The sequence below is a fragment of the Clarias gariepinus genome, chromosome 10 (genome assembly GCF_024256425.1).
Source record: "Clarias gariepinus isolate MV-2021 ecotype Netherlands chromosome 10, CGAR_prim_01v2, whole genome shotgun sequence".
Classification (NCBI taxonomy): Eukaryota; Metazoa; Chordata; class Actinopteri; order Siluriformes; family Clariidae; genus Clarias; species Clarias gariepinus.
In genome coordinates this window covers 17,260,720-17,274,878 of record NC_071109.1, presented here as the reverse complement: position 1 = coordinate 17,274,878, position 14,159 = coordinate 17,260,720, and the positions used below count along the sequence as shown (strand labels likewise).

The 14,159-nt window shown below is 35.3% G+C and overlaps 3 protein-coding genes across 3 annotated transcripts; 2 read left to right on the top strand and 1 right to left on the bottom strand.

Annotated features, from left to right (window-relative positions):
- Positions 1-953: 953 nt before the first annotated feature.
- On the bottom strand, positions 954-1,896 carry syce3 (synaptonemal complex central element protein 3). Its single transcript, XM_053505046.1, has 3 exons — positions 1,815-1,896; positions 1,345-1,453; positions 954-1,238 (listed from the first exon to the last, which is right to left on the bottom strand). The coding sequence occupies exons 2-3, from the start codon at positions 1,451-1,453 to the stop codon at positions 1,066-1,068; spliced, it is 282 nt and encodes a 93-aa protein (XP_053361021.1). The 5' UTR covers positions 1,815-1,896; the 3' UTR covers positions 954-1,065.
- A 1,023-nt stretch (positions 1,897-2,919) lies between these two features.
- Positions 2,920-4,908, top strand: foxi3b (forkhead box I3b). Its single transcript, XM_053506288.1, has 2 exons — positions 2,920-3,661; positions 3,800-4,908. The coding sequence occupies exons 1-2, from the start codon at positions 3,070-3,072 to the stop codon at positions 4,348-4,350; spliced, it is 1,143 nt and encodes a 380-aa protein (XP_053362263.1). The 5' UTR covers positions 2,920-3,069; the 3' UTR covers positions 4,351-4,908.
- Positions 4,909-11,359: 6,451 nt separating this feature from the next.
- pttg1 (PTTG1 regulator of sister chromatid separation, securin) lies at positions 11,360-13,914 on the top strand. Its single transcript, XM_053505978.1, has 6 exons — positions 11,360-11,475; positions 12,121-12,221; positions 12,320-12,459; positions 12,534-12,597; positions 13,517-13,669; positions 13,742-13,914. The coding sequence occupies exons 2-6, from the start codon at positions 12,134-12,136 to the stop codon at positions 13,822-13,824; spliced, it is 528 nt and encodes a 175-aa protein (XP_053361953.1). The 5' UTR covers positions 11,360-11,475; positions 12,121-12,133; the 3' UTR covers positions 13,825-13,914.
- The last annotated feature ends 245 nt before the right edge of the window (positions 13,915-14,159 follow it).

Below are 14,159 nucleotides of genomic sequence, written 5' to 3'. Positions count from 1 at the left end.
TATAAGGTGGCTCTTATGTGCAGTTGAATCTAAATATACTGTGTGCATTGAATATTGTACATATTTTCAGAATAATTTTACTAATTTTCTTTTGATTCTGTAAATCTGCTTTGCACCAATGACCATTCTTAAAAGCACCATATAAATAAAATGTAATTGAATTAAATTGAATCTAAACTAAAATAATAAATAGAGACCAGACCTTTGCATATTTGCATAGTATGCAATTAACATAATTATGTTTTTATTTATCTGACTGGTCTGTTTAAAGTAAACAATGATTAAAGCAGGTTTAATGAGAAATAAGTTTTTGAAGATTGGCTATATGTTAGATGCATTTAATTGTTGGATTCTAATAATTTTAATACATTTTTAAAAAATATCAAATGTAAGCCCTCCACAATTATCATCAAAATAGTCTGGGTACAGCTGAAGTTGTTTTAAAAATGTTTAAAAGTGAAAATTATAAATAATGTAGGCTAAATCATCACCTTCCAACTGATCCAGAGTCTCTGATAAATAATCCAGCTGCTTCCATATGTAATCCAGATCAACAGTAGGTGCAATCAGTACATCTGTGGACATTTCCATTCTCTCCTTTTGGGACAGATAAAATAAACATTCAACAAAGATACATAGATTTACATTTAAATGTAACTGCATACCCCAGTATGACATTTTTATTACATACATTCATGCAATGTGTACAGAGTTGAATCTGTTAAGTCCAATGAAACAAAACCTGTATTGAAATGCAAAAGATGAAAAATCATGCTGCAGATTTGGGGATCTGTTAAAAAAAAAAATTATATATATATATATATATATATATATATATATATATATATATATATATAAAATAACAAAAATAAGAGGTCCACACTGGACTCATTGTTTTAATTCAATAATCTTTTATTGAAATATGTAACAGTGTAACAGCTGTTAAACCCACGTGTGTTTTTACAATGTCTTACCAGCATTTAAAATCGAAATAATAATAATAATCATTAAGAAAAATAAAGCATCTCCAAATAAAGGGGGGGGGGGGGTGTAAATAATTAACGTCTACTCTTGAGCTGTCTTTTGGTTTGCAACTTCACACTGGTAATCTATATGTCTAAAGCCGCAGATAACAGCTTTACACTGAAGGAATTCGTTCTCCAGCCTCGTGAGGGACTTTGCGAGTTCGGGGTCAGTCCTCAGCACCACCATGTCGTACGCCATCCACGTCAGATTCACTAGGAGCAGAAAATAAGTCAAGACACTCTTGCTACCTCGCTAACAAACAGTATCTCACTGCCAAAGTGCAGTATAAACTTGTGAGCTGCTGTTTTTGTATGTCACCTGAAATAGTCTCCATCTGCTCGGTCATCCTCTCTAAATCTTTACTGAGTTCTAAAGTTTCGCGACCAAAATCCTCGCACTGCTTGCCAGATGAAGCTTTGTCAACCATCTAAAAACCGAGATGAGCAAAATAGCTGAATTAGTTAGCTAATGCTAGCTAACCCATGTACGCACTATTCAGCCATGTTAATATACACCTATTACACAAGAAGCAAATTAAGATAAGTGACCCGTTACAGGTTTGGCCCTGTGAAACCGCAGTCTAAAACTGTTAATTACTCTGGTAAAGTGTCTAACTTTATAAATATTTAATTCATTTACGTGTATATGCTAACGTTACCGACAAATTTATCTGGCTATCTGACACAAACAGAAACAAACAGTTCTCTGGCATTTTTTTTAAATGTTCAGCTTTTTATCGGTTAGTTAAATGTACCAGATTATATTATTTTCATACAAAATTAAATCACCTTGCTAAAGTAAGTTAACTTTCGATGAGTGAGTTTTGTGAGAAATTTGCAGGAAATCTTTGCATAAGCTTTTTTTTCTCCGTTTCTGTGGTTACGCACAGATCTCCTGAAGCGCGCGCATACACTTGGCATCTGCACGCGCTGCGAAGATAAAGTTCGTATATAAACGCCTATATATCAGACGTTTAAAGTAAAAAAAAAATTATAAGCTAATTAATAAAATTTAATCTAAAATCCTAAACATGTACTTATTACATTTCTGTGGAAATGGACTTAACAGCTGATTAAGAAAAAAAAAAATTCTGTACTACACTGACCATCTCATTCTGTGTTTGGACAGCTGGTAGCTGGTAAAACCAATCAGGATTTCTCAGCATATAAATACATAGAAAGTCCACGTTTGTTATGTACAACGCCTGTCCTCCAAATGATCTGTACAATTATCAAATTATCTATTACCAATTCCTAATGAAACACAATTGCTGGGGTTTCACAACAGGATGGTTGGAAAGTTAAAGCTGCTTTATAAAAGCTAATCTTGCCTACTGTTTTTAGGAATCAACGTTAGTTTGTTGTTTGTTTGTTAAAATTAAATCTAAAAATATGTGTTTGCTAATTTATTTTAAGGCACTTTTATTGTTTTGGTCTATATAATAGCTTAATTTTTATATTAAAATTGTTTTAGCTTAAAATGTTTAAAATTTGTATTTATTTTTGCACTTTGACACTCTTGGTACATTATTTTATTAAACATGATTTTGACCTCTCTTTAAAAATAAAGATCTTTTTTCTGTCTTTAGTTTTCTGCCTTTATTTTATTATTTCCTCCCAGATTTTGCATTCACATCCATGAATACTCATTATTTATCAGGAAGGAAAGAAAAGCATGAATTTACAAATTAAACAAACAAAAAGTATGCAGGGTAAAATCACTCTGCAAATCTTAACATTAGTCCTTTAGATGACCAAAAACTGATAAATACCAAATATAGTAATATAACTCAAACAAGAAATTAACCAATAAGAAGCAAGTGGGGAGGTGCCAGGTATGCCTGAATAAAACAGGTGCAACATGTAACAGCACTCACTAGAGTGCAAGGGGAAATGCAGCGTGAAGAAAGATATTAGACTGGACATCTGTTTTTAAAAGAAGTGAAAAAGAAAAATTTCTGGACCATAGAAGAAGCAGAGTGTTACATCTGGAGCCACCTAAGCTGCTTGAGTCAGGGCAGGAGAAGTTAACGAACGAATAATCATGACATCTTATGAGCAAGGTCAGTCTCCAACTCGGTGTGGTCCGCAGTTTCCCAGCTTGGGACAGGAGCCTCCAGAGCTGAGCCTTTACAGCGATAACTACTATCCTCCTCCATCACTGCCAAGTCCACAGAGGACAAACCCCTCCTCATATGATCTTGGGGAATACGCAACTTCATCTTCTAATCCATATCTGTGGTTTAGTGGTACTGGGATCAACACTTCTACATATTTGGGTGGTGCCCCAGGTCCTGCTGTACCCTCCTTCATGCCACAGCACTATGGCATGCAGAGGCCCTACCTTGGGCAAGGAGGTCCTGGCGGTGCCGGAGGAGAACTGAGTTGGTTCTCCATGCCTTCTCAGGAGGACCTAATGAAGCTTGTCAGGCCACCTTATTCATACTCAGCACTAATTGCTATGGCAATACATGGTGCTCCAGATCGACGCCTGACTCTGAGTCAGATTTATCAGTATGTAGCAGATAATTTTCCTTTCTACAATAAGAGCAAAGCTGGCTGGCAAAACTCCATTCGCCACAACCTATCACTGAATGACTGTTTCAAGAAAGTTCCTCGAGATGAAGATGACCCTGGTAAGAATTTTTAAGTGTGTTTCTAATTTAAATTATCCTAAGCATTTTTATTTACTCCTGTGTATGGGTTTCTTTATGTTTTTTGATTGATCACACTTCAGTCAAATTCATGTAATATATTTCTCTCTCACTCTTAAGGCAAAGGTAATTACTGGACCCTTGACCCAAACTGTGAAAAGATGTTTGACAATGGCAACTTCAGGCGCAAGAGGAAAAGAAAGACTGATGGTATTGTCGGGAAGGGCAGCTCTGGTGGAACTCTAAGTTCAGAGCCAGAAGATGAAAGTGGAAGCCCCAAAAATGCAACACTTGACAGTTCAGCCTCAACTGAGAAAGCTCCGGCCATGGGCCCCCCGCCTTGCCTGAGCAACTTCCTGGCAGAAATGTCTGGGGTATCAGCCGGGTCTGTGGAAGGGGGTGAAGAACCCATTAATCGCCCTACCCCTTTCAGCCTGCCGGGGGATTCCACAACAAGAGCAACACAATCATCAGGCTTTGGCTCCTACTCCCCAGGTTCCACAATCAATGAGTGGGCACCTGCTCTCCCACCACCTCCTTCCATCTCTCCCTCAGGGTCTCATGCCACTTTAGGCTACAACAGCCCTGCTCTCAACCAGTTTAGTGGCCATTTCTACCCTGGATTGAACTCAACCGGCATTCTCTATGCCCGAGAGGGCACAGAGGTGTGACAGAACTGCACAAAAATCTACAGTCAATACGAATTAGCACAAGCTGCATAGTGAACAAGCCAGAGACTGATGGGAGAAAATTGCTTCACACATAGATCTCACATAATACTACCAGTTGAGTGGTTTTGGTTGAATGCTGAAACGGCCCTGTGAGTGTAAGATTACAGCAGATTCCCACAGGAACAGCTCAGTCAGCATCATGATGTGCGTGATACTAACAAAGAACACCAGCAGCTTCGATGTGAGGTGTGCTGCTGACATCATGCCATTCCGTCCAGCTATCTTTGCTGATCATATCACTAAAACTGTAAGCACCTGTATGCACACCGAACTAAAAAAAAGTCTTTAACAAGCAGAGTAACCTTAGAGAAAGTGCATGAGGTGCAACATTCTTTATTCTTTGCCTATATGTTGATCCTTTTGTTTTGTTTTTTATTTTATCTTGACTACATAATGAAAAGTTGTGATGTCATTTTACTCATAAGGATATGACAAAATGTTGTACAGAATTTTATGTATGCTTTCTGTGACTTTTTTAATAAATTTTTTTAAACAGTATCTGATGCTTAATCAACCGACAACAATAATGATTCACTAAATTATAACTCTGAGAGAGTAGTGAGGTTTTAATTCAAAACAACTAGACTAAAGACTACATGTATGACAATAAAACATATAGCCGACATATCTGGTTCATTATTAAAATAATAATAATAATAATAATAATAAAGAATTCTGTTTTATAAAAGCAATCTAGCTAATAGCTAAAAAAATATATTTTTTTATATGGCCAAAAGCAAGACAAACACTACCAGAGCATGTGCTTTTATCAGAAAGATCAAGCTGCTATTCTAAAGATCATGTGCAAAAAAAATGCACTGTCAATGAAAATTCTCTTTTTATTTGATTTAATTCATTTATTACCTAAACAATATGAGATAACTTGAACTTCTAAACATTCAATAAAACAATGAACACACAAAAAACTGAAAATAAATATCAAGTTAATTTCCTGTTATGATATTTAAGAAACTTTCATTATGTGTCCAAAAGTATGTGGACACTTGACTATCAAGCCATGTTTGGACCTTCCCCAAATTTTTAGGAGTTCCCTGTAACTAATGTGAAATGATTAATTATTAAAATCACCTCATTTAAATCCTGAAAATACCAGATATAGGACTATCTGTCAGATTACACAAATTTCACTTTGTGTTTTCAACCTCCATAATTCTCCATACTGACTTAAGGGCATTATTTACCACTAAACATAGGTCTTGCAGGCGACAGATCATAGTAAGTCTTCTTCTCAGAGATGCCAGAGTTAATGTAAAAAAAGCCTAGACACAGGTTGGAGGAGTGATATAGGATAGAGCTCAGACATATTCACTTTCTTAAAGTCTTTAGGATTACAAACAGGTAAAATGTTTGACCAAATTACTGACTCAACTTTAATCATTTGTCTGTCTGTTACAGCCAAACATATGCTAAAAGGTTTTCTTCAAGAAACTGATCTGTGCTTAGACTGATCAGATCATGTAGCAACCATTTTGCATAACAGCTCATAACATACCTGATATTCAGGAGCAGAAGAATATAATGTTATAACAAATTTGAAGCTCTTGTTCGGCTATAAGTAAGAAATGTCAAAATATTATTTTATCAACTGTTTCACACAAATGTGTATCATAGTATTTAAGTGTAATTTTTAGCTTCTTGTTGTTTGAGATGACAGTTACAAAAATTTGGCTCTTCCATGGCAGCCATAATCTGAAATATGGGCTAAAAATAGATTAAATTTGATTAGATTTAACTTTACTCTTGTTTTACAAAGTACATCTACAAAGACAATGAAATGCAGTTAGCATCTAAACAAGAGTTGAAGTTATATATTTAGTACAAAACAATTAGGGTTATAATCAATTATATACCAGTTTACTTGAATATACTTGATAATTAATATTATTAAATTTACTTGCTGTGGTGGTATTCCTATGGCTGATAAGTTTATATTAATACACCATAAAAATAAATAAGGATAAAATATTAAATAGTGCAAAAACAGCTTAAGTTAAGGGCAGTGTTTAGATGCATAGTGGATAGTGCAGCAAAGAAATTCCAAAAGTGTAAAGGTTATTGAACCGTGATCAGCTCTTGAGTGGAAACTGCCATTGTGAAAAGGCACTTTTTTAATCTGTTTCTGTGGGCCCTGAGACACCAATAGTGACTGTAAATAGATGGTAAATAGTCCATGATTATGGTAAAAGAGTTGAAGCTCCCGTTGAAACAAGAGTATTTTATTAATGTTCTCCATGGTGGGTAGCGTATAGTGCCAGTGATTCATACAGAGAAGCAGTCAATAAGGATGTTGTTAATGGCACAATAGTAAACATTCAGAAGTATCTCGGAGCACGTGTGGGCCTTCTTTTAATCTCATCAGGGAGTAAAAGCACTATTGTGCCATTTTACCATAAAGGAAGTGTCTGGGTGAGATGTGGCCTCTGGAAACTTAAAGCTGGTACATGCTAAAGAATGGTTTATCTGATTATGTGGTTTCCAGCCCATCTGAAATCCTTGACGACCTTCTTTGTTTTCTTAGTGTTGTGTTTCATGTTACATGAAATAACAGACTGCTGGATGTCATCCCTATAGACTGTGTCATCTTTACCTCTAATTAGGCCTATCACTGTGCTGTCATGGGTGAAAAGGGAGTATAGGAGAGAAGGCAATATGCATCTGTGAGGAACTCCAGTTTTGAGGGTGAGACTGGAGGAGGTATGGTTGTCATGTTAGACAAACTGTGGTCTATTTACAAGAAAGTAAGGATACAGTTTTTGACATTTTTTTTATATTTCATCTTTTTATGGATCCCAGTAAAATAAATTATTTAACTAATTTAGTTATGTGCTCCCTACTTCTAGATGATTTTCCCAATATTATTTCGAATGATCATAACTATTAAAGTATCTTTCATAATAATAATATTTTTGTTGTCTTAATATGAGTAGTTTCTACCAATATGTTACATGTTAGTATATTAGTGTAATCATTCAGACTATGTGGCAATGTAGTTGATTATATACTGTATGCTTTACAAAAACAATAAGGTCCTTGCCATTCATTACTTGATTCCTTAAGCTTAACAGTGCCGTAGGGGTGGAGAATTATTGTTCAACAGCTTAGCATGATTAAATCTAAAAATCTCCAACTGGACCTGCTGCCTGTAAATAAGTGCACACACAGACGTGTGCGCACACACACACACACACACACACACACATACACACAGACACACACACACACACACACACACACACACACACACACACACACACACACACACACACACACACAATCTAGAAATTTAAGACTGGGAAAATATAAATTATTTCGAAATAACAGGACTATTACACTCAGGAAACACACTCACTGGCCACTTCATTATGAACACCTTGCTAGTACTGGTTTGGACAAGCAGGTTGGCTAAGGCAGGTTGGATCCATGGATCATGGATTAATGTTGTTGTTGTAAAACCCTACCCCTTCATCTATTTGCCACAGCAGTAATACAGATTCAGCAGAACAGGGTATGTTTTCCCAGTTTTTAACTGTCTGTCAGTTTGAACTAGTCTGACCTCTCCACAGAAATGCAGCTCACTTGATGCTATTTTTTTATAGCCCTATTATAAATAAACTCTAAATCCCAAGAAATCAGTACGTATAGAAGTACTTAAAACAGCCCAACTGGCATTAGCAATTATGCCAAGGTTAAAATAAGTGAGAACGCATTATTTCAACATTTTTATGGTTGATCTGAGCATTGCCTAAAGCTGTTGGCCCACTTTTTATATCTGTATGGTTTTATGCACTGCACGCTGCCAAATTATTTTTTTTTCTATAATCACATGCATAAATAGCTGTGCAGGTATTCATAATAAGGTGTTCACTGAGTGTATAAAACAGAGACAAAGCAAGCTGCTTTTACTCTGTTGAATGAAATGGAAATAGAAAATAACCGGTTTTGATCTCTGCATATACAAAAAGTTACCTATGCAGTCCCCCTTTCATACAGGATTTTCATAGAAACAACACTTCAACTGATGTGCATAAGCACAAAACTGGTCATTTGCAAACGTTGGCGTCATTCAGGTGATGGGTATTCGTACAGTGTTGACACCACAAACTGTAAACAGACGGGGTTAAATCCATCAAGATAAAGAAATGGCCCAGTAGATGGGCCCAAGTTTGAGATAAATCTCAGAAATTGTATAGTAATTTATACTTTCAATTACATATGATACCAACAGAATTGTTAATTCCATTATAATAGCATTTTTTTCATAATTTTAGCAAAAAATTTAATTTTGCTTTCGATTGCTTCACTGCAGTACAAGGCAAATTGCCATTCTGGCAAAACAACAGCAAACAATGACCACACGCTGCACTGTTATGAGTAAAACAGTATTGGCCTTTTAGTTGTGTTTAGTAAACTCAGATTGAGAACTCTAGGAAGAAATGATGGAAGGGGAAGGACTTCCAGTTCTGGCACTCTGTTGTCTGTAAATACTTGCACACGCTCCAGACACATTAAGTGTGCAAGGTTTGAACAACTTTACAAATTCTTAATCAGTTTATGCAGAGCTACTGCCCCCTCCACTCACACATATTCCTAGTGTGATTAAAAAAAGTTTTTTTTTTGTTTTTTTTAAAAGGGTATAAAATGGTTTTAAAACACTACTAAATAAGATTTTTTTAAAATAATTTTTAATAAGACTTTTTTTTAATAAAGCTATAGATTTAACATAATATAGAAAACAACAGGTAATTTTACCTTGTCCGTTAACTCGGTTTTTATCCAAAAGATACAAGCCCAGATGAACTTTCTTCTTATATAAGCGTATACTTCAGGGTATCACAGCGCTCTGTCTGTGTGGCATGGCTTTTATAGAATATTTACGTGGAAAATGAGATAAATTTTTTCACCCTAACATGTGTGATATGTCATTTTTTTACATGGTGCAAACAGAAGCCTGTAACCAATTAATAAGACAAAGCATAAATAGTTTTTTTTTTTTATAACCAAACACTATTTCAGGAATTGATTACAATAGACTTGGAGTGATTATTTTACATTTTCTGATGATGACCTCAGCAACAGTGTGCACATACAACTACTTGAATATGCTGTGTAAAATTGTTTTCCAAAGATCATTAAAAAATGTTTAATAGACTTTAAATATTGACATAAAAAGAATTCTTACTTGACACAAAAGCATACATTACACTTGAAGAATGTACCTGCTGTGCCTCCCTGTGGTTAAATATGTGGACTCTATGTGTGTGTGTGTGTGTGTGTGTGTGGTATATACTTTTAATTTAAATACATATACAGATGAGTGAAATATTTTGACAATTCCTTCATTTGATGTTTTTATTTAACATGTTTATTGAAAATGCCTCATTTGTAAAAAAAAATTAAGTTTGACGACTGCATAGCATATGATCAACATTTGTTTTTTTTATGATTGAAATGAACTGTTGGTTTGGATATGCTGGCAATGGGATTGATTGATTAAATTTCATCCAATGCCCAAATTGAATGAAATTGTGCAGTTAATAGTACTCCACTGCGTGGTTTGTGTTTAGTACTGGCATCCCCTTCTTTAAACTTCTATCTAAACTATGAACTTGTTAGTAGTGTCATCTCTGTAAACATTCTGCAACACAATAGGAGAACATCACCTGTTAAAAAGGGGATTTGAATTTTGGGCTCAACAATGGCACAAATGAATCGCTTATGATAGAGACTATGTTGAATAGGACCTATTATATAGAGGAAGAGTTAATCTATCAACATGTGCAATTTAAATAACCTATGCAAGTTGATTTTTAAAAAATATACCCTATTACTTTCGGGTCAATCTTCATAGCCTTATAACATGATTACATTTACTTTATGTTTAACTTGACAGAGTATTCCAAAATAAATTTAAATTGTATTTTTAAACCTAATTTTTACTCAGGCACTTACTGGGACTATGAGGACTATTTAGTATGTACCTGAATACATTGAGATAGGGAGATAGAGATGTGATATATACAAAAGAAAGTCCTACATGCTATAAACATATATCAATATGAGAGCTAGATTAATAAAGAAACATTAATAGAGTGTACATTTGAAGCGTTCAACTCTGTTTATATTTTGTGCAGGATCAAAAGCTACCGGTCGCCCTTAAGTTGAAGTGTAAGCAGGCCTAAAGTAAACATTGTGAGGAGACGGCAGGGGGATCAAGACTGTTAAGATTCACTGGACCGTGACTTTGGCATTTAGAGCCTGGAATTTCTATGGCAACAAGTAGCATGTTTTGCATAAAGTCAATCAAACTAGCCATTTAGTTATTGTGTTTAGAACAGGAACAATGTCTCCAGGGAAAAGGCTAACTAAGCTGAGCTTTTGTTGTTTTGTTTGTTCATTATATGCAGATATTTGCTGAACTAATCAACCTAATGGTCCCTAGACCCAGAAATTCAGGACATCTTTCGTTCTTTTATAATAGAATGTTACATAATCAAGTAGACAAATAAATTGAATGAATAAAAAATTCATTCATTCATTCATTCATTCATTCATTTTTTTAAAGGAAATTTCCACAGTTTCCCCTACATATCATCATTTAGCCAAGATATCCTGGATTGCCAAATTATGTGTGCAATCCATTTGTTTCACTTCACAACTCCATCTGGGTTAACTGAATACAATTAATTGTGTAATTGTGATTATTAATTTACAAATATTTATTCTTCACAGGAAACATATCTGCATCATTAATTTTTGGTTGAACTATAAATAAATACACCCTAAACTGCACCTTTTAATGTCCTGCAATGCCAATCTTGCCACAAGTCTGCCATATTTGTAGTAAACAACACTGGCCACATGATGGCAGTATAATGCTAGCGAAAATAACTAGACGTACCACAGAAGAAAACAAAAATACGCACGAACCAATCAGATGGCAGGTTGCCTTTTAAAACCGGGAAATCCAAAGTAAACGTAAATACACACTTACAGTTTAACGAAAACACTGCGCGTGGTAAAAGGTTTCTAAATAACAAGTGGTCGGTAAGTTATAGGTCAATTTGTCAAACTCTAAAGCAAAAAAATGTTGGCTAAAAAGTGACATAAACTGTTAGTAATCCACAGTTAGCCAGTATTTCATTTAGGAGAGTTAAGCATTTTCGTTCATGCTAATCTGTTTGGATGATGCTATCTAAAGACATGGTGTTCATGACTTTTTCTCTGGGTTTCTTAAGAAGAAGAAGAATATTCAATTATTTGTCACATGTACTAAGATTTATGATCTTCATTGTACTAATATAGCTACGAATTATGTTTTACAAGAGCATAAAATCTCAATAATCCACTGGAATATATGAGCATTCAGAATAGTGGTAAATTTTCTTGCAGTCGAACTTGTATGTACTCAGAATATTATGTGTATTTTCTTTGCAGTTAACTGCTTTATTTTCAGCACCGACAGTTCGAATGCCTCAAAGTAAACGTTATAGTAGTTTTTTGAATGTATTCGCAGGAACCCAAATCTGGACCATTTAAGTTTTTTTTTTTTTTTTCAACTCCTGTTAATGAGCTGATGTTGAATCTCATGTAATACAGCAGTAGAAAATACTGAAATGTGAAGCCTTCTTCAGAACTAGGTATGGGAACTTGTGCACTTGTGATTGAGTTGAAATGTTTTGTCTGTGCTAGAGTGCAAGAGGCCATGGATGCTATGGTTTACCTTGATCAAGAAAACGGCACACTTGCTGCACCATCTATAAAAGCTCGCCAGAGGCTGCAGTCTGCACCGGGTAAGCTGGAGTCATTTTGAACAAACCTGACTTGAGGTTGTGGTAGAGTGATTTGATTTTCTTTACATGCTGCTCTGCATAACTGTTTTGGTTTATAGAACGTCTCCTAAAAACCCCACTGAAGACATGGCTTGGAGCTCCTGCACGGCCAGGCCGCAAAGCTTTGGGAACAGTTAATAAGATTCAAGCCACTCCTGCAACCACTCATAAAGGCGATGTTCTGAATAAACCAGCCCAGGTTGGTTGCTGAACTTGCATGAACAATATTTTATTTATTCCAGAGATATTACCAACTTGCTTCTCTTTTTATAGCAGTCTAAAAAGGCTCCCCAGGACTATCCAGAGATTGAGAAGTGCTTCCCATATGACCCAAGTGGTAAGCTTCTTTGAAAATATGAATGATTCAAGGAAATCGCATGTATAAATGGATCTACATGTAAACGTGTCTGTATCCTTAGACCAAATGTATCTTTGTATAGTTGATTCTTTACACTTTTTGCCATCTGCCTGGCTCTGGGTTGACAAGGACCCTTTTTGAAATGTTCTATTGTATTACTGTATGCAATGTTGCTTGTTTTAGTTATAAATGACACATGGGCGTATTTCAAATTGGAATATCATTTGAAAAGTTGATTTTATTTCAGTCATTTAAGTTAAAAAGCGGTGCATGTGTGCATTACTCAGACTGATATTTCAAGTGTTTCTTTTAATTCTGTTGATTATAGCTTATGAAGGTGCTTCAGTATGTTTGAGATCATAGTGTCACACTTTAAACAGCTTTTTTTGGCCTTTCTAGTTCAGTAGGCTGGCTGTTCAAAATGCTGTATCCAAGCACATGAAAGTTGAATAGGGGGGATGTGGTAGAAAGCACAAGCAACAGGGAGGACTGTGAAGCAATTAAACACAAATGTCAGGTCTTGCACATCTACATTTTAGAAGTAGATTGACTGTGGGAGACCTCATGAATTTTCAATTATGTGGAATCTCTCCATTTATTTGGAATTATAAATTATTTGGTCCTGGGTTTGGAACAAAAAAAACCCCAGATATTGTATGGAATATTCTAACTTAAGTGGTCCAAAAATAGTTTAATATATTCATAATAAACCATCTGAACCATGAGCAATATGGGGAGGTAAAATCTACACAATGTGCTGTAAAGGTTAAAATTATAGCTGTTTGTGAAGTCCATTTGATTTATTACTTAAAGGCATAAGTGAATTAAATGTCCTCAGATCAGCATTATTTTAGAACATTTGTCATGATTGCAAATTATTTCCTTGCTCCATCTACAGACTTTGAAGTATACCATGTACCAGAAGAAGTCTGCCTCAGCCAGTTGTCATTGGCTGGTTTGGGAAAACAGCGGTGGCCTGTAAACGTGATTGAAGAGGATTTCAGTGTGATTCAACCATGTTTGCCTCCATCTCCGCTTAAGATGCCTTCAGGTATCATTTTTGACCCAAATTAGCCTGAATAACTTGAGTAAATGTACAACTAAATGTTCTGTCTTTCTTTAGAGCACTGCAGAGATGAACTGGAAGCTTTCCTAGAAACCATCACTGAGCTGACTGTGGATTTGCCACCCGAGTTTGACTCATGATGCTGAAATATTACTTTCAGCATTACTTTGAACTATTACTTTTTCCTTTTTTTATAATATTATTGTAATAAAGTTCTTTTAACAAATTGATTTAGATCCATTTTTATGGTCAATGTTCTGTGTATGAGTATACAACACTTTTAGTTGATTTGAGTACATTATGTAACTGTTGTACATAAATGGAACACAGCTTAAACTCATAAGCCAAGAAACTCAAAATCCATGCTCAAATATTGGTCATGGAGGAACTGCGCCTTCAGCAGTCCTCCAAATGAACAGAAAGCACTGAGAATAAAACTCTTTGCAAATACTTAGACACTCAGTAGTTAATACCC

Bases quoted from the DNA above. Each gene is read 5' to 3' on its own strand.
- syce3 (XM_053505046.1), bottom strand. From the start codon at position 1,453: ATGGTTGACAAAGCTTCATCTGGCAAGCAGTGCGAGGATTTTGGTCGC. The intron at 1,239-1,344 runs GTGACATACAAA...TTCTGCTCCTAG, and splicing joins GCAGATGGAGACTATTTCAG to TGAATCTGACGTGGATGGCG.
- foxi3b (XM_053506288.1), top strand. From the start codon at position 3,070: ATGACATCTTATGAGCAAGGTCAGTCTCCAACTCGGTGTGGTCCGCAG. The intron at 3,662-3,799 runs GTAAGAATTTTT...CTCACTCTTAAG, and splicing joins TCGAGATGAAGATGACCCTG to GCAAAGGTAATTACTGGACC.
- pttg1 (XM_053505978.1), top strand. From the start codon at position 12,134: ATGGATGCTATGGTTTACCTTGATCAAGAAAACGGCACACTTGCTGCA. The intron at 12,598-13,516 runs GTAAGCTTCTTT...CTCCATCTACAG, and splicing joins CTTCCCATATGACCCAAGTG to ACTTTGAAGTATACCATGTA. The intron at 13,670-13,741 runs GTATCATTTTTG...GTCTTTCTTTAG, and splicing joins TCCGCTTAAGATGCCTTCAG to AGCACTGCAGAGATGAACTG.